The 27,905-nt window shown below is 43.4% G+C and overlaps 1 protein-coding gene across 5 annotated transcripts in view; it reads left to right on the forward strand.

The window, feature by feature from the left end:
* Window positions 1-27,905, forward strand: part of MGAT5 (alpha-1,6-mannosylglycoprotein 6-beta-N-acetylglucosaminyltransferase) — a 340,039-nt gene that overhangs the window by 227,201 nt on the left and 84,933 nt on the right. For all 5 annotated transcript variants that reach the window (XM_058664413.1, XM_058664415.1, XM_058664414.1 and 2 more), the window contains 5 exons: window positions 4,348-4,419; window positions 5,933-6,094; window positions 9,784-9,953; window positions 13,119-13,253; window positions 20,266-20,399. In XM_058664413.1, coding sequence (XP_058520396.1) covers window positions 4,348-4,419; window positions 5,933-6,094; window positions 9,784-9,953; window positions 13,119-13,253; window positions 20,266-20,399 — 673 coding nt within the window. The remainder of the gene's footprint in view (window positions 1-4,347; window positions 4,420-5,932; window positions 6,095-9,783; window positions 9,954-13,118; window positions 13,254-20,265; window positions 20,400-27,905) is intronic.

Consider the following 27,905-nt stretch of genomic DNA (forward strand, 5'->3'; position numbering starts at 1 on the left):
AACATGTGGATTTGAGTCCTGCCTCTGCTTCTGACCTAGCTTCCTTAGGTGGCAGCAGAAGACAGCTCAAGCATTTCAAGTACTTGGGCACCTGCTACCCCATGAAAGGCCCAAATGGAGTTCCTTAAACCTGCCTCAGTCCTGGTTGTTGGGGTCATTTGGGTAGCAACCCAGCACATGCAAACTTGGTTCCTGTGTTGGTCCCTGTCACTCTGCCTTTAAAAATCCATTAAAAAAAAAAAAAGTAATTGAAGGGCCTAGCACAATAGCGTAGTGGTTAAAGTCCTCGCCTTGAACGTGCCAGAATCTCATACGGATGCCGGTTCTAGTCCCAGTGGCCCTGCTTCCCATTCAGCTCCCTGCCTGTGGCCTGGGAGAGCAGTCCAGGACAGCCCAAAGCTTTGGGAGCCTGTACCCGCATGGGAGACCCGGAAGAAGCTCCTGGCTCTTGGCTCCTGGCTTCAGATTGGCTCATCTCCAGCCGTTGCAGTCGCTTGGGGAATAAACCATTGGACGGAAGATTTTCCTCTCTGTCTCTCCTCCTATCTCTGTATATGTGCCTTTTCAATAAAAATAAATAAATCTTTAAAAAAAAGTAATTGAAAACTTGAAACATTCAGATTAGAAGAACGTGGAAAGCGGCCTGATACCATTACTGACAGATGATCTCAGGCTTCCCATACACATCTTTTTCCATTTAGTTCTGATGGCATTTAGCACCTGCAAAACCCAACTTGAAATCCTGTGTGTCAGCACTTCCGTAAAATAACACGTTGCATTTCATTCAAGAAGAAAGCCTTAGTAGAGATGATCCTCCTTTGGAAAGATTGGAACCCTACTGCACAGTTAGCCCATTGCTTTACCTGCCTCCGTGCATTGCTTGGGTCTCCTGTCCAGGTTTGCAAAAATTTTGATACTTATTCTTTCACCCTTTACATTGTAAGGGCTGGTACCTATGAGTAATGTCTTTTTCCTGAAATGTGATAAAGTGTCTATCGCCTTGACTTTGAAAATAATTTTGACCTAGTTAGGCCATTTAGAATTTCAGAGAATGCCTTGATTCACAATGCTCATGATTAACCTATAGCACTTTTTCTGTTCCAGAAAGGTTAAATCACTGGGAAGAAGAGAGTCAAAAACCAAATGGTTTTGTTTTCTATATCCTTGTTGGCGAAAAATGATGTGTAAGATTTCTCTGTGGAATATGCATTAATGTTCCAAAGTTCTAGCCTGGCTGTTCCTGCTGTATTTCTGCTGCCTCTTCATTTTGTAGCCCGAGGCTGGCTCGCTGAAAAGATGAGTTCATGTCTGAGGAATTGTACCTTCAATCGAAGGTTATTACAGTAATGATGCTGCACCTCGATCGATTGCTATGTGCAAGTTGCCATGAACTTGTACACTTCTCAATTCTTGGCCTTATTGTGGTGAAGTTTTTGTACTTTTAAGCTGTCCAGTCCCTTCCCTGGCAGATGACTGGAGACAGAGCTTACCCAGCCCAGAGGAGGAGAGATGAGAGTAGATAGTAAAATGGGGCAGTCTATTGTGCTTCAGCTTTCTTGGTCTAGGGAGAGAGCCCCCACAAGGGCCACAGCTGGAAATATCTATTCCAGGCAGTGGCTAAAGGCAGACAGCCAACTTAAGTGTAAGACAGAGAGCTTGAACCTTCAGAAAAGGAGCTACTCAGAACAATTACTTGATGGAAAACTAATAAAGATAAATTTGTCATGCAAAAAAAATTTTTGAAACCTATGCATAGTTTTATTTTGCCATAATATATCCTGTTCCATTAATTTGTGAAGACCTTTGTGATGGCATGAATTTGCATTTTTTTCACCCAAATTGACACATCTTTTAATTACCTTTTCCATGAACTTTGCCAGATGATTCCAGGTTAGCCAGGTGGTGGGCTCACTCTGAGGGCTTATTTATTCGCAGCATAATGCACCAGTGCAAGGAGTTTGTGCAAAAGCCTTGAACGGATCAGACTGAAATCACAGAGCTTACGGGGGTTGAGTTACGAGCCATGAGCCAGATTTTCCCTTAGTGTTATTAGTGATGCTGCTAGGAAAATGTTGCTCATCTGAGGCTACTTGTTTCCGTACTTCAAGTCGCTGCCAGCGCTAGCTGATGGCCAGGTCTGGTCATCCTCTGAGGGTTTCAGAAAGAAAGGCTTTGTTTTTGTCTGCCCCCCATCCCCACCCCTAGGGGTAATTGGTTTACATACAATTGAATTATCCTGTTAACCAGTTATCCTATCATTCTGTACCAAAACAACCTCCCACACCGCCCTCTCCTTCTGTGTTAAGTTATCCATAATTGATTTTTCTGCCATGGCACATGCATGGGTAACTCTGAAATTTCTTGCTAAAAGCTCAATTGGACTGGCTCTATTTTCCATATTTACAAGGAGGCCCTTGGAGCCTTGCAAAGTGGTAGCCAGCAATTAAGAGTCAGAAGATAAACGAAGATAAATGAAAATAAATGCTCAGCTTCGGAGAATTACAGTCCTGAGGAATCCCCAGGGAAGTTGTGTTTTCCACAACTGCCTTAGATTCTGTTTTTATCAGTGTGTGTTGTGAAAGACTTGTGGGAACAGACAAGGAAGGACTGTAAATCGCATTGTCAGTATCTGGGGTCAGGAATAGCTGCTATTCATGAGAATTTTATTTCAATTTTGATGGGTTGCTACTGTAGTGCCTTCAGACCAGATTTCTTTGACCTCTGTGCATTGCTTTTTCATCCCACCCACTTTTTGGATTTGTTTCTTCTTAAATGGAAGGTCTCACATCAAGACGGCATCTGCCTGAAAGCTTCAGATTGAGACCGTTTACAAAAACGTTAATTGGGGCTAGATCATTCAATTTGACCTTGGAGTGCAAGACACAGATCTGTACAGTTCTGCAGCCAGCCAAAGCTTGGTTCCTTGCAGGTGTCTTTTCTGATACTTTGCATACTCATAGTGATCCAGATAGTGTCCTGTGTGGCCAGGTGGTTGTGAGGTCCCAGCAATGAAGACATGGATCTCCATGGCGAGTTAGTGCATTCTGGGTTGATCAGTAAGTCATTTCAGCTTTCCTTGCAGAGAGTTGTTGAAGTCTCCAAAGTCATTCCCGCATAATGGTGAGTGACCCCCTCCCCCCTCACTCCACAAGAGAAGACTGCGGAGCTTTTCCCATCAAGGGTTTCTGCCCTCCGCTCATTGCTTTCAGCTCATTTGCAGCAGCAGATGGCTTTATGCAAATCAGGCCGATTATTTTTAACCATAGTAAAATCCACATTGTGTTATGAGCACTTTCTAGATGGATACAACTGGCATGTTTCTTTGAAAACTCACTTAGATCTAGAGAGCAAACCTTGGCTGACTCTGCTCTGCTGCTGGAGGGCGGGGCATGTGGTCACTCACAGTCCTGCTGCCATAGTGATATCACCGCCACCACCTCTGGGATGTCCTGCACTTGGTTAAATTGTATAGGTCCACCTGGTCATGCAAACTTTTTCAGTGACTGTTAGCTATATTGAATTATAACATTGCATATTAGTAAATGGCTAATCATACTACCTTAAAACTTATGCTTGTTACACCAAAAAAGCTAGGCATCAGTGCTATTCATCCTTATTTTTTCCTTTCCTGATCTCCTTTGATAACCCCTGCAGTAATTTCTGTGAAGTCGGACCCTTTTTCATCTTCTGTTTCTTCCGTGCCCCCAACACTCTAGACCCTTGCAAACTTATCAGCTCTTTCCATCTCCATCCTCCAGAATGGTCTGCCCAAATTGTAAGGGCTATTTTCTACCTTTTATCTTTCTCCAGTAGGATTTACCACCTTATTTTTAAAAGGCCAAAAAATGAGAGAAAGCCTTGACTGGTTCATCTTAAACTCAGTTTCATTCCACATTCTGTTATCAGTGATTGAAGTCTGTGGCTAAGATACCACCCTTGTTTTCCTCCCTCTTGGTTGTGTCATAGAGAACAAGTCATCGCAGTCCGCTTACTACCCAGCCACACAGGGACCTTTACTTGTGCATTGATTTTCAGTAGTATTCAAGTTTATTTTTGCTTGTCTTTGGAAGTGTGAGGATGAAATGGTTAAGGAGGGAGCCCTCACTGTAAAGTACCTAGAGGGCAGACGGGTGTGTGGGACGATGCTGTGTTTCTTGTAGCCCTCCATGGTTATTGGACAGAGCATTTGAATCTGAATTTACCTTCTGTAAGCCTGAGGATGTGGCTCTTCATCATAGCCCATGGTTATGGAAAGCTCCTAGTGAACTGCATTCCGTGGTTTGTCAGTATTTCACTTCATTCATAGATGAACCAACATACTTAGTGTCCCTGATTTGTGTTTTTCAGGTTGAAAATTGGTGTCCTCATTTACCTTGGAGAGCAAAAAATCCCTATGAAGAAGCTGATCATAATTCATTGGTGAGTGACTTAGAAAGGTTGTTCCTTTGTAATTGAGTCAGCTCAAGTGGTACTGAATTTGCAGATTTCTGGCACGATCCTGGCAGTTCAAGTGATGAAAACAGTCAACTGTGGGGCATATGTTGATTTGAGCAGTTCTCACAGGGTTGCAACTGGTGAGCTACTGATAAGAATAGGACCCACTGTGAGGTGTAACCCAGTGAAGGGTGCAATTGTAAATAGAGGCCATGTGTGTCTCATACTGTCACGCCCACCAGTGTAAATTCATGGGGAAGAGCAGTCTCAGGTGTTGGGGTCAGAGTGAATTGTATACAAAGGAACAGAACTGGAACTGGATTTAAAATAATGAATGAGTTGATGGGGAGTCAAGAAAAAGGAGGATGCTCCTGATTCAGGGAAGAGTGTGGCTTGATGGGTCAACACTGGAGGAGAATGAGTGCTTTGGGTTGAAGGATAGATCAAAAAGTGAGGCAGAAGGCATTGAAAAGCTTTGTTCACTGCTTTGAATGCTTAAGCCTTTATTCCTTGGGCCAACGATTAGAAACCTTTTGTCTTCAGGTAGTAACTCATTCCATCCTCCTGGCAGACCAGAGAGTCTGTAGCACAGCTCTCAACTTGGCCATTTCAGCAGCTGGAGACAGTACATAAATGAAGATATGTGGCTCTGTGCCAATAGAACTTGATGCACAAATAGGCAGTCAGGAGGCTGTAGCCCAAGGGTTGTAGTTTGCTGACATTAGCTCTTAACTGAGTTTCAGGAAAGTTGACCAGTGCTGGAGTGAGGTAAGTTTTCAAAGCAACCTGTGGTGACTGTTAGATTCAATGTGTTTCAGAAGTTCTAAAAAATAAATAGTGCTCTTATCAGGTTTCTTAGTTATTTGTGTCATTACATGTATGCCAGCATGTTCTGAAAAATATTCTGCATGCTCTTTCAATTCTTCTGGTTTGTATTTTAAATTGTGTTCAGCTGTGGTGGAAAGCCAGTGTTCCTGCCTTTAACTTCATTAGCAAATACCAAGTTTTTGTTTGGAACAGAACTAAAACATGAGCCTTTATTTCTGTATTTAACTCTGTGAACAGAAAGAGACTTACTGGCGACCTGCAGGATGTCTGGCATCCCATTTAGAATTGATTTCAGTTTTCCCAGGAGTCGCATGCCTGGCCACAGAGCCAAGTGGCACCATAAATTTGGGCCCAGAGAATTTCAAGGTACATCAAGCACACTGATCATAAAAAATTGAACTTGAACGTAGCTCAAGGCTCTACAGTGGCTGTGCTGCCTCTCTCGGTTTCTAATTTTTTTAATGATGTCCCTTGCAGCAAGGCAGCCTTCTGGAGTGCCTGCTTTCATTTGCAGCATGGGGACCTAGAAAGGAAAGCCATAATGCTGACGGGACTCACTCTTGAAGCCCTGGATTTAATTGACAACCTCTTTCAAGTTTTCAAATGTCACATCATGAAAGCTATTATGCTTTTTTATCTTCTGTTCATTTTATTAAATTTTGGTTTCCAGGCAGAAATTCGGACAGATTTTAATATTCTCTACAGTATGATGAAAAAGCATGAAGAATTCCGGTGGATGAGACTGCGGATCCGGCGGATGGCTGACGCGTGGATCCAAGCAATCAGGTCGCTGGCAGAAAAGCAGAATCTTGAAAAAAGAAAGCGGAAGAAAGTAGGTTCCTTGCCAGTTCAGTTCAGCGAGATGCCGATTTCCTTTGAAAATGTGATTTTACTTGGAAACAAGACTGGGAGAAATGTTGGCTCTCCAGTGGTGTTCCCACCGGGTGAACCTGTTCATTCTGTTACAGTTGCACTTTGGTTTTCTGTCTGCAGTTAGAGTATTCTTTCTTAGCAGGTGCCCATGCACCTTTCTGGGATGATGCTAAGCAAGCCATTGGCGTGTGAGATTTTCATTTGACCCACCTAACTATCTCCATCAGACTATCAGGAATCTTATTTATCTGAGTCCAACCTTCTAGAACTTTCTATGACAGCATTATGACAAGTACAGATTTTTGTATGTCAGTCTTGGGCTTTGGGGCAACCATTGTATTCCATTATTGACTGCGTCTGGTTGGTGATCTTGCTTACACTGTCAGGAGAGATGCTGTATTGAACTTGAACCATCTTGTTTTAAATTCATGAAGAGGTGCTTGAAAAAAACCTCCAAGATACCCCCCAGGTTGACAGGATCTTAGGATTTTAAACCTTGTTATAAAGAAAGTGATGTGATGTTAGGTGAACTATTCTGATGTCAAAAGGGAACAAAGTGAAGGATTTGTTCCTTCTGTATTTTAACTCCAGTCTTCAACAAACTTTATAAAGTCCCTCAAAGAAATAGACCTGGTGTCATAGTTTGGGTCAGTTTTGTTTATAACCCCTGTTTGAAACAGCAATACGAAACATTTTCATATCAACTTGTTGTTCCATGGAAGAATCTGTGCTCCTTTGGGGCAGGTGAACTGTGAAAGGAAACGTTCCAAAGTCTACCTAATCCAGTGGAGTCTTCTGTTATTTTGAACTGATTTGTTTTAATCTTAGTGTGCATTACTTTAAAAAAATTTTTTTTGGTGTGCATTACTTTTAAAAGAGAAATTTGTTTCTGTGTACATGTGTAGTTACCCATGTAGGCTCACAATATAAGTAGGATAAATTTTTTTAGTCCTATTTTTTTTAATTGGAAGGTAAACCATAAAATTAAAACCAAAGGAGATGGATGGTGGTGATGGGTGACAGTGTGAGTGTACTTAATGCTACTGCGCTATACTCTGGAAATGCTTTTATTCTGTGTGCATCTTATCACAATTATTAAAGCTGCCCGAGTGGAAGAAGCACGCAGCATGGAAACACCAACTATGGAATCTCGGTTTCTCTGAAACTATCTTACTTAGTATGCTGACCGTATAACTGTTCTACCAGAGCAATTAAAAATGTAGTTGCTTAAAAAAAAAAAAGCCCAAGGAAAGGAAACAAATAATCCCGTTCTATGCCCATCCACGTCAGATGTGAGCGCACAGAGAGCACCTCACTTCTTGACTGAGAACACAAAATGCAACATTTCTAATGGCATAGCATGCAAAGCAGAAAGAGCTACACAACTGGCTGACTTGAACAATCATGCAAATTGCGACAGCCTTGATATTCCCAAGCAAATGAATCATGACTGTAGTGTCTTTGAGAAGGGAGATTTTCACTGTATGAGACTTAGAAATAACAAGAGAAAGGTATGCGAAAACACTGATTCTGAATTTGCATTGGAGGTGTCAGGATGAACTCATGATTTCTATTAGCTTTGAGGAAGAATAAATTTCCTAGCACTGGCCACTCAGGGGGCCTCCCTGGACTGTTTTAATGAGGGTCTCTGAACTCCAGGCTCTGATCTCTAGATGCCACTTCCACTAGGTAGCACCAGGGGTTCTTGGGAAAATGACTCATTGGCTGAGACACAAGGAAAATAGGGTGAGATTTTAGGTAGCCGACTTACCTTAAACGTGGGAAGCTAGCAAAAGAAGGCTAGGATTGTGTCCAAAGAACACAAAGTCAGAGCCAGTTTAAGTAGTCTCGGGGATGATTTTGTAATCAATGAGGCTAATCACTGAAACTTGTTGAGACACAGGAAATACACTTATATCCGTGATTTGATGTCTTTAATTAAAGATCATACATCATCATTAGAGTACATTAGACAACAATTTTGCTCTTATAAAAAATGCTAAATAAAAATACTTGAGTTTTTACCAGGGTAATTTTCGGTAAACTTTCCCTCAGGATGACCCTGTGGTCAGTGAGGGGAAGGTTGTCTTTACTGAAATGTTCCTAGCTAAGAAATGAAGTAGGGGTCTTTGAATATCAGTTTTCACAACCCGTAACGGATTAGTAGATCGGGTTAGTGGTCCTCAATGGCTGCTAATGCCCTAAAATGCACCAGATGTGTTCCCATAGCAGCACTTAGGATGTGAGCACCCAAGACACTGAGAGCTGGAATTCAGTCACGTGTGCAGATGATGATAATTTTGAAGTATTTATGAGTTATTAATAAATGCCAGGAATTGATAAACCTGTTATACAACATCTAGGGATTACAAACAGCAAAGTCTAGAATGTGGGAGACAGAACTGGAACTATAGTCCAGTGTCTGATGAATTCTAGTGTCATCTCTTAGGAAAAAGAAAAGTGGTGGGGGAGCGGGGCAGTGTATCTTACAGAGTTTGCTGAGAGGGAATGACAATGGATGTGCTTGGGCTTCTGAATGCAATAACCACTTCAGACATTCAGAGACAATTGAGGAAGTGTTAACGCTAAGTGGATGTTGAATAATATTAAGGAGTTGGCTTCTCTAGGGAAAAGAGTGGTGTGTTGGCTGTTTTTTTTTTTTTTTTCCCCACCACTGGTTTTGTTTTAGAGAAACGTGCTGAAATACCTACAGAAACAGGCTGTGATGTCTAGGATATACTTCAGGATCTAAACAGCTGGGAGAGAATGAGAGGTGTAGAATAAGATCTGAGCCGTGAGGTTGCTGAAGCTGTGTGATCAACACATGGGGATTCTCTCTATCATATTGTCTGCTTTGCTCTCTGCTATGGAAATCTCCCATGGTAGAAGGTTAGATATACTCTGTAGGAAAAGTGGCAATATTTTTAAAAATATGTTATATTGTCCTGGTTGACTTTCATTTCATTCTAAATATATGCATATTTAGATACATATATCTATATGTGTATTTATATATATGCATTTATATATTATATATATTCTGAATATTTATACTGTGAATATATATATATACCCTGAATACACACATACATCCTGAATATTAAAACAGTACTAACTCATCATACTTTATGCTCATGACTGTATACAAAATGCAGTAATGTTATTTCTCTAAAACAACAATGAATAATTATTTTCTTCCCAGGATGGGCATTTGGACTAGTACTTAAGAAACTAGTAAAGATGCCAACCTCTCCACATGAGTCTGCAATTTTGAGTCCTGTTTCCTATTTCTGCTTATAGATAGTCTGGGAAGCAGTGGGTGATACGTTAAGTGTTGGGGTTTCTGTAAACCATGTGGAAGACTCAGATCTTGACTCCTGGCATTGGCATGACCATTCGGGGGTGATTTAGTGGATGGGAATTGGCTTTCTCTGTGTCTTTGTCTTTGACAATGAAAGAAATATTAGAAACAAATTTTTTGAATGATCCCGTTCCCTCTTTGTACCTTTTAGAAAAATAATGTGTTCTAGCTTGACTTCTGTTGGAGTTTAAACATGACTTTGGGATCAGTCGATGGCTGTTGTGTGTGTCACTGTGAAGCTTGTGCGTGGTTACATGTGAATCAGAATATGCCTCTTTGTTTTGCAGGTCCTGGTTCATCTGGGCCTCCTGACCAAGGAATCTGGATTTAAGATCGCAGAGACGGCGTTCAGTGGTGGCCCTCTTGGTGAATTAGTTCAGTGGAGTGATTTAATTACATCTCTGTACTTACTGGGCCATGACGTTAGGATTTCAGCTTCACTGGCTGAGCTCAAGGAGTAAGGAGATTACTTTTCAATTTTAAAGTCAGAATACAAAAAAGAAATTGTAAACTCTTAAAGCCCTCTATTAGTGTGTAATTTCTTGTGGAGGAAAATGAAAGTGATAATTCACTAAACAGAAGATAAGGAGATTATTTTCAGGAACTAAATACATGCACTGTGAAAAGGATAATATGTTTTCATTGTAGCTGCGGGCTCCCGAGGCTTCATAAATGAATGCCAGAAAATTCAAACTAAGGAGCTTATTCCTGGCTCTTACAGGTGCTTCAACATCTGTGGCACAACACATTATTGACTTTCCTAATTCCCTATCTCTTGGTGAAATTTCTACTGTTCCCCGTTCAATATCAAGCTCTCCAAGTCTGAAAACAGGGCAGGTTCCTGTTTATAATTTAATTTGGATAGAAACGAGTTTCCGAAAGGCCTTGATCCACTCCCTTTTCAATTAGCCGACTTATGGCTCCAAGTCTGTTACCTCAGCTTGGGTTTTGTATGGCACTGAAATTCACATCTCACTGCAGCTTTTTAATCCCACTCAAATGGACACAGCTGGCTGAACAGGACCCTTTAGCTCTCCTGCACTCGTTGATTACTGCCCATGGAGACTTGTTACCCAATAGCTGGGTTACTGTATAGCCATATGTCAAACATTTCCAGAAAAACATACCCTGGCTGAACATTCTGGAATTGAGAGGAGTATTCAAAGCAGATGTATCCCACCCTGCTCCTATTTTATTGTGCAGGCCCAGAGAGGCCACGTGTGTGAGTTTCAGGATCCTCATCTGCTGGGCCATGGTGTGTTGAGAAAAAAAAAAACAGTAATGTCATTAAGATAACATCAGTCATTATTTGCTAATGATTTTCTGGTGCCAGGTGCCATAATATAGGCCATCAATAAAGTTCCAGCAGTTCTAGTCACCAAATAAACGGCAGTATTAGCAACAGTGTCACCAACATAATGTTGGGAATGACTTAATCGTTACCATTATTGACTGCTTAACTGCTTCCCAGATGCTAAGCACTTGAGATTTTTTCTGGTTTTGGACCCCTAACACCTCAGAGTCAGTACTATGGCCATCAGCATTTTAAAGGCAAAACTTGAATTCAAAGCAGAAATAAGTGGTTGACTGGTTGACAGTAACATAGGTGATGCACAGGAGCGCCAGGATTTGAACCCTATGCTCCATTGACTTGTGAGCCTCGATTACTACCCCCATCTGTGTTGCTCCCTCCAAGGCCAAGGTCTCGAGAACACTTCACCAGCACTCCAGCCTTTTAACAGGCTGCCTCCTCCTGCCCTTGTCCTGCTTGTTTTAACACTCAGAGTGGGCAGGCAACTCAGGAGGAAGATACACAGACTGCTAGGCATTGCATCCACTCCTTCAGCACCTTCCGCGACCTGACCTTTAGTACAGGACTTACGGAAATGACGAACATGTGGGTCAAGTGACTGCCTGTCTTTTAATCATGACAACGGGTATTTGAAGGTGTGGCGATGCTAATTGTAATTCTGTTGGTGCTAATTGAGGTATAGATGCTGGAATGTAAATACAGAAAGTACAAAGCTGCATATTATTCACCCCTGTGTGTTTATCACATAGGACATACAGCATGTGGGTGCTTATCCAACTGTTCATGAAATGAATGAGTGAAGAAATGAATTGGTGAAGGAATGAGTGGCTGTGGGAACAAATGGGGTTACTGTGGCAGTCTTGGGGACAAATACTGAGTTGGGAGGCCAGGCAAGGCATAGAAGGGATCTGGTGGACTGACCCTTCAATCATCTGTGAGGGTCTGAATACATAGAATTGACAGTGACCCCAAAGATGCTTGCATGTTAGAATTGCCTGGGGGTCCTTTTAAATTAAGTTTGGGGAATCTTCGTGAATTGTAAAGCACACTCCATAGCCCTGGCCAGGGAAAGCACACCCTCTGGACTAGCACACAGTCCTTAAAGTTTTGATGTCCTAGGAATGACAAAGTGTAAGCACGTCTACCAAAAAGAGGGTGGACTCGGCAAACGTGGCTTGGCAGGCCAACTCCAGCCCCCTGCCTGTTAGTGAACATGCACTTTGAGGGATGCACAGCCTCAGCCCTGGGTTCTTGCCTTGCCTTGCCTGTTCTCATCTGCTGTGGCACCGTTCAATGGTAGCCACCCAGAAAGCATGGCCTGTGACCACTGAAGTGGTCCTGTCTGTCCCTTCCTACAACGGACTTTCCGATTCTCAGGAAGAAGCTGGTCTGGCAGAACTCAGAAACCCAGAGGGAAGGAGAAGGTGCCTGGCATGGAGCCCTGGAGCACAGAGTCCTGTTTGTGATGATGGCCATTCCATGTAGGATGTGCATAGCTGGGGAAGGATCCCTGTAGGACATGAGATGGGAGTTGAGGCTCTACTGCTGACTGCTTTGAAGTGAATGGCAGTGTGAGGAACAGTTCCTTACCGTCCCATGTGAAGTTCAGCGTACTGTCAAGTGCATGGTCGCCATTTTGGATTTCTGGGTGGATAGGCGATAAGTGGTTCAAAAGAACGTGCAGGATATTTCTGGGGGGGGGGTATTGGGGGAGTCCCTTGAACGAGCATTCTAGGGATGGGGGTGTTGAATTCATGTTGTATCCACTTATGTACGACACTGACTCTCTGGTGTGTTCGGTGCCAGTTGTGTGATGGTGTCAAGATGGAAGCAAGAGAAAAATGAAGGGACACTGCAAGGGAGACGAGAGAAATTAGTACTATCAAGGTTCAACAAGGCAGACATTGTCTGAAAGGAGAGTCAGATAAGCTAAAAAAAAAAAAAACACACACACACCACACAAGATAAATATCAGCTTTGTGTCCAATTTTTCTTTCCTGGAGGATGAGGAAAGATTCAAAGCAGTATAGGGAGTTTGCTGTCTCCCCACCATTAGAGTGGAGGTGAATACAAGCCCGATTGGGTTTTAAAAGGTCGTGTTTGCACTTCACCATTTGCTTTTGTGCAAGAGATGGAATCAAGGCCCAGGGTTGGCTCTGTATCTGAGTCAGTAGCAGATTTGGTGGGGCCAAGCTGTCATCCTTAATAAGGACTTGGAGAACGGTGATGTGCTTGTTTAAGTTGGCAAACATAGGATCTCAAACTAAATGATGTCTTTATTAACCTCTCATGTCTGCCTTTTCTTTTTAGAATAATGAAGAAGGTTGTAGGAAACCGATCTGGCTGCCCGACTGTAGGAGATAGAATCGTCGAGCTCATTTATATTGATATTGTTGGACTCGCCCAATTCAAGAAAACCCTTGGTCCGTCCTGGGTTCATTATCAGTAAGTGCTACAAACTGTTCTTAAGTTTTCAGCTCCTGTTTTGTTCTTTTAACAAGGACTGGGTGATTGCGAGCAGAGAAAAAGCTTACCAAATGTCATCTTTTCAACTGTACAGAGGGTGTTTATCATTCCTAATTGAAATTCAGATTCTTTACAACGACTTTCTACTTTCTAGGGCCATTTGTTATTTTCATCGATTTCTTGAAAATAGAAAGCAGGTGTCCAACCTCCTTTTTACCCTCTCTACTACTTAACATTCCTCTCTGTTTGCCTACAGCCGCCTCATGTGCTTAATCAAATAAAGATTCTGATAAAATATGGCTGTGTCATTCGTAGGATCCTTAGATGGGAAACAATGACTTTTTTCTGCTAACTTTTCCTTCATTAGTATTCTGCTCCTTCTTGGAGGGGAAAGCTGGGCTACTTTGTCTGCATTCTGGGGTCAAGTGCTTTTTAAGATAAACCCATTCGCAGCAGAACTTTGGCGCATGTCTGCTGTGACTTAGTTGAATAATTGATCCTTCACTTGGGATTGTGTTTGGGGCTACATTTGGGTTCTTGCACAGATTTTACATAGTATACACATAAAGCACTAAATGACAGTGACATCATGAGAGGTCCTGAGTTTTTAATCTTCCAGCAGCTGATTTGATGCTACTGTCTTCAGTGATGCTGAGCACTAGCAAGCATGTTTAAGAAAATGAGAGAAGCTCGGAGTCGGGACCTTCAGCAGGCTAATGTGTCAAACTAAAATTTAATAATGATGTTTTTTTAATGTTTATTTGAAAGGAAAAGTTACAGGGCAAGAGAAAAGGCTTCAGTTCTCTGGTTGACTCCACAAACGAACCGCTGGGGCTGAGTAAGGCTGAAGATAGAAATTGTGAAGTCTACCCAGGTCTCCCACATGGAAGGCAAGAGCCCACTTAGGCCAACTTCTGCTGGTTTCCCAGGTGCAGTAACAGGGACCTGAACCAGAAGCAAAGTAGCCACACTTGAACTGGCACTCACGTGGGACGCCAGCATCATAGGCTGTGGCTTAACCTCTTGTGTTTTAGTGGCGACTCCTAATCATGATACTTTTTTTAAGTTTTATTTCCAATAAAAACTGGAAAGGCAGATTTACCAAGAGAAGGAGAGGAAGAGATAAAGATCTTCCATCTGCTGTTTCATTTCCCAAATTGCCACAGTGGCCGGAGATTAGCAGATTCAAAGCCAGGAACCAGGGTCACCCTTGGGGTCCCCCATGTGGGTACGGGGGCCCAAGGGCTTGAGCCATTCTCCGCTGCTTTACCAAACCAGAAACAGGGAGCTGGATCGGAAGTGGAGCAGCTGGGACACAAACCAGCTCCCATATAGGACTCTGGTGTTTGCAGATGGAGGAGTAGCTAGTTGAGCCATCATACTGGCACCAATAATACTTTATTTTATTTATTATTTGTGTGTTTTTAATTTATGTACTGGAAAGGCAGATTTACAGAGAGAAGGAGATACAGAAAGATCATCCCTCTACTGGTTCACTCCCCAAGTGGCCACAACGGCCGGAGCCAAGCCAGCAGGAGCTTCTTTTGGATCTTTCACGTGGGTGCAGGGCCCCAAGGCTTTGGCCTGTCCTCAACTGCTTTTCCAGGCCTTAAGCAGGAAGCTGAATGGCAAAGTGGAGCATCCAGGACAAGAACTGTTGCCAGTGTGTGGATCCCAGTGTGTGCAAGGAAAGGATTTTAGCCACCAGGCTACTGCACCAGATCCTATACTTTTTATTTCTTTAGAGGCTTATTTTTATTGGAAAGGCAGATTTACAGAGAGAAGGAAATAACTGAAAGATCCTCCATCTGCTGATTCACTCCCCAAATGGCTACAACAGCCAGAACTGAGTCTATCCAAAGCCAAAAGTCGGAAGCTTCCTCTGGGTCTCCCATGCAGGTGCAGAATCCAAGCTTTGGGCCATCTACCACTCCTTTTCCAGGCCACAAGCAGAGAGCTGGTCAACCGGAATACAAAGCAGCAGCCATATGGGATACTGGCACTTGGAGGATTAGCCAGCACCCTGGCTAATTGTGCTTTTTAAAGAACTGTTGTGTCATCTTGTTTCGGTTATCCTTTGTTTGGTGGAATTGATAGTGGCTTTTCCCAGGGGCCTAGAAAACATTATTTTCAAGGTGAGACCATCTAAACAAAGATCATATTTTAATAACGTAAAACATAAATGGTTACACACAGACCCATTGATCTGATGGGTTGAGTTACTGTTTGCAACAACTTCCTAAGTGAGCGCTCATGCTGCTTCTCACTCTCTGTGACTTTCCAGTAAATAAATAAATCTTTTTAAAATCTTAAAACCACGAGTGCAATGGGAGGAGGAAATAGCCATTGTCTGAATTCTCTGAGATCTAATTTCAGCAGCCAGAATTTTCTCACTTGGCAGTGAGAGACTCATAGCTCAAGAAAAAGCATTAAAGACATTGATGTGATAAGGACTATGCTGTTTTCCTTTGGTTATAGTTTCATAAGAAAAGCCAACTTCAAGATTCATCTCACGCCAGGATAGCAATCTACTTCTGACCTCAGACATTTTTTTCCTGTGCTTGGTTTGTCATTGTGTTTAAATCTTCATGAACCATGAGCTATCATGTTTGTTCTAAGTCATGTAGAAGGTAACTATCTTTCTTCTTGGCTAATAAGCCATATCAAAAACATTTTCTTCTTGTTTTTTAGTTTCACCACTAAAGAATGACAGAGCTGTTTTGTGGCATTTTTTAAATGGCAGGCACCTGATTAGTGTACAGAGGTAGCTGGGCAGTATGGGCCTTCCAGTAGTCTCGTATACTCACCATTCAGGCTGTTTAGATTGGGGAAATAATCTCAGTGGTAGCGTTTAGGTCAATTAAAGAGAACATGGTCATGATTAAAACAGTCACTGTTGACATGTATTTGATTCTTGTTGCAAGCAAAGGCTCTGGAAGAGTTTCCTGTTAGTCAGCCTATCTTGGCTAAACATCCTACCATAGTGGAATCAGCTGGCACAAGGTCTGTTGGTGCTGCAGCCCTGCTGTCTTTGTGCTGGGATGAAGCCAAGACAAGGCCAAGGAACCCATCTACCAAGTTTCAAGCTTTTTTTTCTTGGGCAATTAGAAGTTGTTGTGGCTGAGGCCATGGTGTAGAAGGCTAGGCCTCCAAACATGGTGCTGGAGTCCCATATGGGCACTGATTCCTGTCCCAGCAGCACCACTTCTGATCCAGCTCCCTGCTTATGACCTGGGAAAGCATCAGAGTATGGCTCAAGTCCTTGGGCTTCTTCACCCATGTGGGAGACCTAGAAAAACCTCCAGGCTCCTGGCTTCAGATGCGCTCAGTTCTGGCTGTTGCAGCCATTTTGAAAGTGAGTTAGTGGGTTGAAGATTCTCTTCCTCTTTTCCTCTTTCTTTCTCTCCCACTCTAGTTCTCTTTCTTACATATTAAATTCATGGGAAAAGCTTTTTATAATAAAGCTTACAAGTTTCATAATTTTTACACCAAAATAAGGTGTTTATTTTTAAATAAGGTGCTCATTTTTAAACTTTTAAAGTTTGACTTGCTTATTTCATTGATTTGAGAAACAGTGAGACAAATTTTCCATCCAGTAGTTCATTCCCCAAATGCCTGCAAAGGCCAAAGTCAGAAGTTGGCAACTTAGTCCAGATCTTCCACATGTGCCTGGGACCCAGCTGGCTGAGCCATTACCTGTGGCCCCTCAGAATAGGGAAAGGAGCTTTTATGCCCTCAGATCTGGGCATCTTAACCACGAGCTTAATCACAGTACTAAATCCATGCCCCAGATTTCTTCAATTTGATTTTCCATGAACATTTTTAGGTATTGTTATACTTTAAGAAGTAAGAATTTTCAGACATACCATGTTTGACATCCAACTTCAAACTAGAAAGTAGGTTCTGGCTGAAGGCCTGTGAGCCCTGGTCTTGAGATTGTGTTCCTCCCAGCAGATAGAATGTTCTGGAAGTCCCCGTGCCAGAAAGGCCAGTTGCTTTGAGCATCTGGGCCCCAAGCTGGCAGCTATGTTGTTTAGAGTTTAACTGTCCATGTAAAACTGAAAACCATAAAATGAGTGAAAACCATGGTTCTGGTCATAGCTAGCAAGACATATAGACTTGGTCACTTGCAAGCATATGGACAAAGCCAAGGCCTTTACGGCTAGGCTTCTTGGGGCCAGGACAGCCCTTTTCTCCATTGTGTGCTCCTCTATAGAGCACACTAGTAAATCCTTGACTTGGGAAGTGCTGGTGAATCCCAGCTAACAGGAGCCAAGCCATGTCCAGCCTCTGGAGGGTGAGTGTTCTGCTTTTCTGTCCTTCCTTCCACAGTGACCTTGTACACATCCCAGCTTTTACTAATTGTCCTTCTCCAGAGAGGATATATTGGTTCAACCAGTTCCTTTCACATCCCACTTTTAAAATAAAACATATAAGCTAAAAAAAGGAAACAGGGACAGACATTGTAGCACAACAGATGAAGCTATCACTTGGGATATCTGTATCCCACCGCGGAAGGATGCTCGAATCCAAGTTTCTGTACTTCCAGTCCAGCTCTCTGCTAATGCAGTGAATGATGAACCAAGGACTGGGGCATCTGCCACCCCTTTGGGAGACCTGGATTACAGCTACTGACACCCAGCTTTAACCTGGTTCAACCACAACTGTTGCAGGCATTTGAGGGGTGAACCAGTGAATGGACTATCTGTCTCCCATTTTGTTGCTGTGCCTTTCAAATAAATTAATAAATTTTAAAGGGAGTGTTTATTAAGGAGTAGGTGATGTTTTAAGCTATTCAAAGACAAGGGATGTCAGGCATCATAGAGCTCCTCAGATCCCTCACAGTTTTTCCTGACTGCAAACTCCCATTTCTGTCCATTTCTATTGGTTGTCAGGCTGAAGCTGTGTCCTTAACAGACATTGCAAAACTTGCCACCATGATCAGAGTGTATTCTCTCTAAGAGCTGCGCAAGGAAAATTTTTCTGCCATCAGTTTTGTCTTTCACTGTTAGCATCTTGGCTTTATCTCTCTTCCTTCCCTGGATGAATGGAGATGATCTCAGATAAGAAAATTAACACACACACACACACATTGCAATTTTGATTATGCTTCTCAGACAACCCAATCTGGATGTTTAGACTTGTGAGTTTTTTTGTTTTGTTTTGTTTTGTTTTGTTTTTGAAGGGGACAGTAAAAAGCACGATGAATGTTGGGGAAAGGGAGGGTGACACTGAAGTAGATTCTTTTTTTTTTTTTAAAGATTTATTTTCTTTTCATTACAAAGTCAGATATACTGAGAGGAGGAGAGATAGAGAGGAAGTGGAGCTGCTGGGACTAGAACCAGCGGCCATATGGGATCAAGGCGAGGACCTTAGCCACTAGGCCACGCTGCCGAGCCCTGAAGTAGATTCTTAAAGGTTGCTACTGTCCATCTTCTGATTCAAGGGCAAAGGCTGCACTTTGCATGCTTATGAGCCCAGTGAAAGAAAGTTGTGTAACCACAGCATCAGAGCTGCCTTCATTGGCCACCATGTACCTACTAGGCATCAGCATGAAATCAGTGCGACCAAAATCATTACATTTTGTCTCAGTGTACTTTCCTTTCTCCTGGTTGATGGCTCTTGGTACACTGAGGATTTGTTTTTGTTGTTTTTGTTTTTCTGTCTGCAGGACCAGCCAGCACATGCTTTAGACTTTGCAAGCCATGCTGCTGGGACAGTCAGCTTCACTCTCAGCTGTGCAGTCATCCATTGATGATGCAACAGCAGCGGGGCATGGCTACCCTCAGATGCATTTATTTGTTTTTTAAATGTGTGCTTATTTGAAAGAGCAACAGAAAGAAAGAGAAATCAACTATCTGCTAGCTTACTTGCCAGTGCCCACAAAAGACAGGAATGGACCACACCAGAACCAGAAGCTCAGAACTCTAGAGCTGTGTCTGGTTGTCCCAGTTGGGTGGCAGGAACTCAAGTGTCTGAGCCATCCTCTGCTGCCTCTCAGGGTGCATGGGCAGGAAGTTGGATTAGAAGCGCAAAAGCTAGGACTGGAACTGGCACTCTGACAGGACAGAGAGGCATCCCAAGGGAGAAAAACCAGAGGAAGCAGCTTCTTTAAATGCTAAGAAAAAAGCAGGGAGTCTCTGTTATTTTCCAGCTGTAAAAATCTGAAGTGTCTTAGTCCATTTTGTTTGGGTATAACAGATTGCTTTAGTCCGAGTAATGGATAATGAAAAGAAATTCATTTCTAATGGTACTAGAAGCTGAGAAGTCCAAGATCAAAGGTCTGTATCTGATCGTAAGAGCACAAGGCATCAACTGGTTGGACATGGCAGGTGTACCAGCTCAAATCTGTCTCTTCTTAGAAAGCCACTCATCGCACTCTGAGGAGCCTCCCTCGCACAACCTCATCGAATGCTAATGATTTTCAAGGCTGCTCCTTGAAATACTATCCCCCCGTAAGAGTTTTGGGATTAAGTTTTAAACACGAGCTTTAGGAAAATTTGATCAAACCATAGTGTAAACTTCACCAAAACCCAAGGCTCTCATTAACTGCTGTGAATGTCAGATGATGACTTTCAGAGATAGTACAGCTCCTGTGCTGTGAGCAGGAGCCCTGAAGAGATGGCAGGTTTTGGTTTCTTAAGTAACTGTCGATCAGGCACTTGCTCTCAGCTCAGCCCTGGCTAGGTGCAAATTGCTGAGCCGTGAACGTGGCACCCTGAGTAGCAGCATTCAGGAAATTACCTCTTGGACTTCTCTTTCAGCAGTCCTCTATGTCCACACATCTGGAGCCGATTGTGTACTGTGTGACATGGCTCTGGCTGTGCCGTCACACGTGTAGGCATTTGGTGTACAAGATACTCTAACACCTCCACAGTCTTGCCCAGTAACATTTCTGATGAAAAATGTTCATCTGTTTTAGTAGATCCTGAAGTACAGGCTGAAAAGCTTGACTTTGAACTGTACCCAAGTGCTTGCTTCTTTCTTTCAGGTGCATGCTCAGAGTCCTGGATTCCTTTGGTACTGAACCAGAGTTCAATCACGCTAATTACGCCCAGTCCAAAGGCCACAAGACCCCCTGGGGAAAGTGGAATCTGAACCCTCAGCAGTTTTACACCATGTTCCGTGAGTATCTGCTGCTTCTGTATCCCAGGGTGCTGCTGCCTGTGGATGGAAGGGCTCACGCCCCTGGCCATCTATGGTGGTGATTCCATGCCAGGAACCTATGCTACTTGAGTGTCTTATTGAGCCTCTTCTAGGGGAGTAGCTGAGGGTTTTCATTTTCATTTTAATTGGAATTGAAAAACTTTAGAAATAGTAGTGAAGAGCGTTGGAGTGTTCTGGAGAAAAGATGTTCAGTCTGGATACCACTGGGAATACATTTGGGGCAAGACCGTGGGTTGACAAGTGCTCAGCTCAGATGCTGGTTAGGTCCCTGCATTATTTACAAGACGGAGATCTTGTGAATTCCTTTTCCAAGCAGCTAAACCTTGATCAGTTAAACATTAAACTCTCCAAAGTTTGTGGTGACTTGTTGTCATTTGTGAACAACAGTTTTTGTTTTATTCTGCTGTGTTTGGTGGTGGTGGTGCAGAGCTACCCAACCCCACTGTAAAGCTCTAAGGAACTCTCTCTCCTGCCCCCAGCCGGGCAGCTAAATGAGTAACTGTGGACTCGGGGCTAAACTACATTGAATAGTGTTTGTGGCTCAAATGGATTTACCATTTAAATCAGTAGACCTTGGAGACTAGGTCAGTCAACTCTGGAAGTGAAAGTTCATGCAAAGTCTAAACATCTCACATTGGAGAATCCCTGTTCTCCAAAGTAACCGGCATGACGTTAATGCAGGGGTTTCTGGAGTCAACCCTGAGATGTGAGTCTGTGTACTTTGTTAAGATCCAAGGGACCCTGTTCTTCCCTGCCTTGTGGTTGCCCCTTCAAAGGTGCCCTTTTTTCTCAGATTCACATTATTTAACAGTGTGCATGCTAGACAAATGCCTGGGTGTCAGATACCAGGGGGAGAATTAAGAGGACAGTTAATGAGGGGAGTAATTAAAAAAAAACCCTCAATCTTAAGCATAGTGTCTGGCCCAAAATGCTGGCAGTGCACTCTGTAATATTGTGAATAGTCATGTTGCTGGAGCTCCATCACTCTGTCATTGCTGCCTGTCTCTGGGAGCCAAGCTAATATTCGGCCCATTCGGTGACAGATGGCAGACTGCATGATGAGGTGTGGTTGGAGTTAACCCGTGGTCTGACCTTGCTGTGTCATTTTCCAAGACTGGGATTAGGTGGCCTATGGGTTATGAACACAGAGCGGCCTGTGTTGCACTGAGGGAATGGAATGATACTGGTGTTGACTGTAGCCCTGCCACACTGCCTGGATGATCGGTGTAGATGTGGGTGTCCCCCTGTGTGCGAGGGGAGAAGAGGGGCAAGGACTGGCCAGCAAGTGCAGAGTACTCTTCAGGAATGTTGGATTCAGAGTCCCCCTAACTGATTGTGTTCTCCACGGATGAAGGGTTTCCCTTCTTTCGGACATAACTGAAAGAAATGCATAGCTTACAATGCAACTGAAGGTCAAGCCGTGAACTGACCTCTGTTCACCTGGGTGGGGAGAGTTTTGCTACCTGTGACTCAGAAGTCAGCAAGGAGGCTGACCTTGAGCCCACCAATTACGAGTTAAGTAAGTGCCCTCTGTGAGAGTAGCTGGTTTCCCATCCTGGTTCCCTTCCAGTTGCAGCATCTTGCTCAGGTGCACCCTGCAGTAGTGGCTTGGGCAACTGGATCCCTGCCTGCCACCCACCGGGGAGACCTGTAAGCGCACCCAGCTTCTGCCTGACCCAGACCAGGTCATTGCAGGCACTTGGAGACTGAACCAGAGGACAGGTACTCTGTTGCTCTGTCTCTCCCATTCTCAAAAATAAAGGAAGAATTCATCAGGAATCAGACACAAAACTGATAACATTTGCTGATTTTTTTTAAGAGAACCTTATGGCAAAACAACAGCAACTAATAACATTATGAGTGAAAGCAACCAGAATGTTTTGACATTTTTGTTCATAGTGTGAATTATTTATATTGTCACTTAAAAACTACTGGAGTTAGGGACCAAGATTTCTGATATAGAAGAGATGGAGAGTACTTAAAGTATGTCAGGAAAACCCATTTGTCCATCAGTTTGACCGGGAAACAACTGAAAAAAGATTATACCTTATTCTTCAGTAAAAGCAGTGCATGCCCTTAGCACTCTGGGCTTCTTGACTGCCTTTGCCCACTGTAGAGAACCATTTCCTTGGCAGCCAGTGCCAGATATGAGGGAGGAAGCGTTCAGGATGGGATGTGTTATGTCAAAAGGTAAGGTTGCCAAGAACAGTCACTGTGATAGAATCAGACCCAGGATCCAAAACGAGGGCGATGGGAGCATCAAAACACTGAAGAGCAATGGATGGAGGTTAAGGCAGTAAGAAAGAATTCATAGGTCCAAACTGATAACCCTAAGGTAGCCCATAAAATGTACTGAGTCACCTTTGCAGGTGACTGGGCCACCAACTCATGACACTGAAAAATAAAGAAGGTAGCCTTCATCTTGAACTCTCAGCGCAAATGGTAGTTGAAGATAATCAAATGGTTGATGAGAAAAAGCTGTTACCCGTGGGGAAATCACGACTAATAAATGCAAACAGAAGCAAGAATGAGAAATGGAACCTCTAGAATGAACACAGCAGGGCGTGAAGGCAGTCATTGGCAGTGGTTAGTAAATGCTGTGGAGTCACAAGTTGATGGAAAAAATCCCCAGGGGTCTTAAAGAGAGGAAAGATGGAAATGAGTAGGGAAATGAAGCAGTTAGATACCTGCTACAGGCCTCTGAGATGGAGAATTTGTGATAGAATCACCTATACCCTGCTTTGCAGAGGCTCCTCACCAAGACCCTGGGAATGTCCCTGGAGAAAGCCCTTCTTGCCCAGTGGCAAAGGGGAGGGTTCCAGGCCAACACTTGGAGTCCTGTGTTTCCTTGCCTAGGATGACTAGTAGATTTGGCTGTTCTGGTTGTCTCGGGGGAGGGGCAATGCCCGTGAATATAAGAAGCGAGTGTCAAAAGACACTCCTTGTCAATTTCTTTTCATTTTTTTTAAAGAAGTGAGTATACCAGTTCTCGATATTTTGAGAGGTCTTCAGAAAGTCCATGAAAAACGGGTATGTTGAAAAAACTATGCATGGATTTCAGATTTTGGGGAGGGGTCTAGGGGGCAGAATAAACTGATTGTTTTCCCGGGAAATTTTTGAATTACTCATGTGTTGGCTAATGGCAGTCTGTATATGATGCCATTTCAAAATGCTTGCAGGAAATGGAATTGCAAATCCTTCTTTAGGTCTAAAAAGTTTTGAAATTGGGTATACTTTTTTCCTTGTGCACATTTTCCATGAAAATTTTGAAAATCCATGGTGTGCACTTCAAAAAACATTACACCAAATAAGCTTATTTTTTTATCCTATTTTTCACCAACTTTTTGAAATGCTCTGGTTTAACTGAAGTAATAATCGACACATGTATTGGAGGGAGTACTTTTAGATTGGGTGTGGAGAAGTTAGTTAATAGAGTGCCAACCACAAAAAGAGCGCTTCGTCCTGGTCAGCTGAAATCATCAGGTACCTGGTGCCTAGGGATCTAGCCCAAGTGCAGCTGAGACTGCCCGGAAGGAGAGAAACAAAAATCCAGTACTGGAACTGCATTTTTAGAAGTCATGGAACGAAACAACTTAAAGCAGAACTTCTTTCCTTTCTTACATAATCCTGGTTCATTTCTCACATGACAGCTTCCCCTCCTTCTCTAGGTTGTTTCGTTCATGGAATTTCTGCAAGTTAAGAAGCCTTGTTTTTCTGCAGTGTTGGATTCCCCATCTGGGCAGTTCCCTGGAACTGTCTTCTCCGTATTTCCTGGGCATGGTTGGATGTTCCGGCATGGATAATTATTCATATCTGCAAACTTCCAAACTGCCAGAAGTGTAGAGGTCAGACACACTAAGGCTGTTGGATTACATTTAGAGGGTTTTAAAAATATACATATATCAACTATATGTATATATGTATATATATACACATATATAATTTGAAAGGCAGAGTTACAGAGAGAGACAGAGAGGAAGAAAGATCTTCCATCATCCACTGGTTGACTTCCAAATGGCCGCATGACCAGAGCTGGGCCAGGCTGAAGCTGAAGCCAGGAGCCTAGAACTCCATCCATGTCTCCCACGTGGGTAGCAAAGGCCCAAGTACTTGAACTACCTTATACCACTTTCCAATTTATGTTAGCAGGGAATAGATTGAAAGTAGAGCAACCAGTTCTTTTTTTTTTTTATTGTTGACAATCTTTACATAGTTAATTACGGGGCTATAGGGAAGTGGGTAAGACTATTATATCCATATTGTTTCCTTCATGTATCAGAGGTAAAGGGGGACATTGAGGGAGAAGCCCCACCTACTTTCCCACCCACCCCAAGTCCCAGATGTGGAGCAGAGCAACCAGTTCTTACTGCAACACTGGGATCTTGGTATCTCAGGTTAGCGACTGAAATTGCTGCTCAACACAAGTCACTGACTACATCAGTGGAATGATGGCTTTTTCCTGGGAGCTGTTCCTCCTAAGCCTGGGCTCCTGTTTTGTTCTTTTGTCCGTTTGCACACATGGCTTCAGACCTAAAGGCTAAGGCCTTCTGAAAGCCAGTTGAGCCAGTTCAAGGAAGCTCAGCTTGTCCAAGCTATCCTGCCTCAAAGGCTGTGGTGCCTTCCATTTGTCCATGTGTCATGTCCAAGCACCAAGGCTGGAGTCCCCTTTCTCTCCTCCATCTCCTGGCCCCAGACCATCACTACCAGGCGCCTCATTCAGGTTGCCTTCAAAGCAGTGTTACTATTTTCTGTAAGACTATTGCAGTGGCCACCTCTGTCTTTCTAATTATACTGTAGGAATGGTAACCCTCTTAGAAAACCAGTGAAAGCCTTCCTCCAGCAGAGGTGGCTCCCTGCCCCTAGTGTAGCCGTGATAGCTCCTGTACATGTAAGTTTACACGTGGTTGTAGCACACCTGAAAATATTAAATATTTCCCAACCCCCTTACCTGTGGTGTCTTAACTCATTTCTAGTTCTACTCGAATTTCAAAGCCATCATTTTCAGAGCTGCTTCTGAATCCACTGAGGGGCTGTTTCTTTTGAATATGCTTTTGTGATTTTTGGTAAGGGATTAACTTCCATGTTTAGTTCTCTGTGCTTGCCATGGACTTGGCCTTGGCCTGGCTCTGGGTCTCTGAGTCATTTCATTCTCTGCATTCTACTGTGTGCTCTGCTGGTTTTAAACCCCTCCGTGCCTCTCTTTAATAAAATCACGCAGGCAAGATACAGTATGCCTCAATAGCTGTGGAAAAAAAAAAGGAAAAATCTACCCACAAAGAAAAATAGAGTAAGCTTGCCTGTGCCATTTACAAGAGAAAAATAAAACTCAAATTGATAACTCGCACCGTGAATTACCCCAGATTTGGATAGCTGCAATGATCTGTGCGCCACACACTTTCACAACTGAGCGTGGTTATGTGAAAACATTGGCCATGATATACCATCTTGATCTAATTGGATTTTTTGCTTCCTTTCTAAAAGGAGCAGTAGGCAGATATTATGAGATGGTCCCTGGTGTCATTCAGGTCCCAGACATTACATTTTTGCATTTATGTATTTCTGCATTATAGTTGAAATGCAAAGTAGTGGTAGGGGAAGTAGATTTTCTTCTAGTTCACACCAGGAATGGGTCAAGTCCATTCAGGGCCCGAAACTCACTCAGACCTAGGACTCCCATGTTGGTGGCAAGGACCTCAGAACTTGAGCTTCCTGGGGTGTGCGTTAACAGGAAACAGAAATGGAGCTGTTTGCTGCTGCTGTGATCTAACAGGGGAAGCCACCATCTGCAATGCCAGCATCCCATATGTGAACCTATTCCTAGCCTAGCTGCTGCACTTCCTATTCAGCTTCTGCTGTTGCCCTGGGAAAATGAGCAAAAGATGGCCCAAGTGTTTGTGGCCCTGCCAGTCTTGTGGGAGATCTGGAAGAAGCTCCTGACTCTTGGCTTTTGGCTTTGGCCTGGGGCAACATTTTCTGTTGCATTTGGAGAATGAACCAGCAAATGAAGACTTCTCTCTCAACTCTGACATTCAGAATAAATAAATCCTCTAAAACAACCAGGAGCAGCAGCAGCAGAATTGAAACCAGGCATTGTGATGTAGGGTGTGAACATCCCAGCTGCTGCTCCAAAGGTCTGTCCCTCGAAACCTGTTTTTGTATCTTACAGAAGTTTGAATAACCTTTGAACTGTGTCTGCCTGATGGCCTCAGTGTTCATATCACTGATGTAAATGGTCCTCATCTCAAAGCATTCTGTGTAGGTTGATTTTGTTTGTATGTTTGTTGAGTACTTGGCCAATACCTTGGCCATCATTCACAATGTGGGATGACAAAGTATTTGCCTGCTGTCTGCTCATCTTCTATATCACAGGCCAGCCTGGGAAATGTTTGGCTTTTTGAGGACCTGTGCAGCATGGGGGAACTTCCTGAACCCCTGCTGAACGTCAGCTAAGAGCCTACAGCCTAGATAGTACATGGAATTGTTTGCTTTACTCGTTTTGTAATAGGTCCATCCGCATGCGAGTCCTCTGCCTGCGCATCTGGCCACCATTTAGGATACATGGCAGAGCCTTTCCCTTCTTCAAAGTTTACTTTCATGCTTTCTGTCTCTAAGCCACGAACTATCTTGTTCCTTCACTTACTTAAACTGTCCCTTCAAACTATATGCTTCACAAAGGGGAGCCCATTGTTTACATGTGCATCCTTGCGTGTTTGGTTACTGCCTGGCTCAGAGTAAAAGTGATGAATGTTGAATGAAGAGCAGCAATTAGAGTCCCATGACACCAGCATTTTCCATGTTTCCATCTATGGTTTGTTTCCCTCCTTGCCAACGTCTTCTTTGTGCACTATGTAGGAGACTATTCATTTGCCATCAGTCAATGAGTTTTGAACTCTAAGACTCTGCAGGGCTTGAAGATGAGGCTGGTGTGTGAGTAGGAAGCTCCTGTAGCTGGTGATGAATTCCCAGGATGGAGCTTGTATGCAGGGAACACGATGCTAGAGGTCATTTCACCCTGGCCTGCCGAGGCCTGGTCATGTAGGTTTTCTGACAGTGAGTTTGTATCAATTAACTAAGCAGTCACGAAACACTAACTCAATGCCTTCCATGCAGTAGGCAGCTGCCAGTCAGGGACCTGCCGTATGCCTTGTCCTGCAGGAACACTCGGTCCAGGCGTGAGGGACTGTAATGTGTGGTAAAGGTTCGGACTCTTCTTGATCTCTAAGAACCCATGAGGGGTGCTCACAAGTGCTGGGGAGGCAGGGAACCCCTCAACTGGAGCTATGTTGTACTCACAGGAGGGGCAGATTTTTAGCAGGAAATTGCTCCAGTCACAGGTATGTCCAAACAGTGTTCACATTCCTTGTCAGGCAGCATGGAGGGTGGATTGGGGCTTAGGGGTAGAGAGGAAGGGGCTGGTGGTGTGGAGAATGCTTCAAACTCTTCAGCAGCTTTGAAAGTGTGGTG

This window comes from Ochotona princeps, chromosome 5, assembly GCF_030435755.1.
Source record: "Ochotona princeps isolate mOchPri1 chromosome 5, mOchPri1.hap1, whole genome shotgun sequence".
NCBI classification, from domain to species: domain Eukaryota; kingdom Metazoa; phylum Chordata; class Mammalia; order Lagomorpha; family Ochotonidae; genus Ochotona; species Ochotona princeps.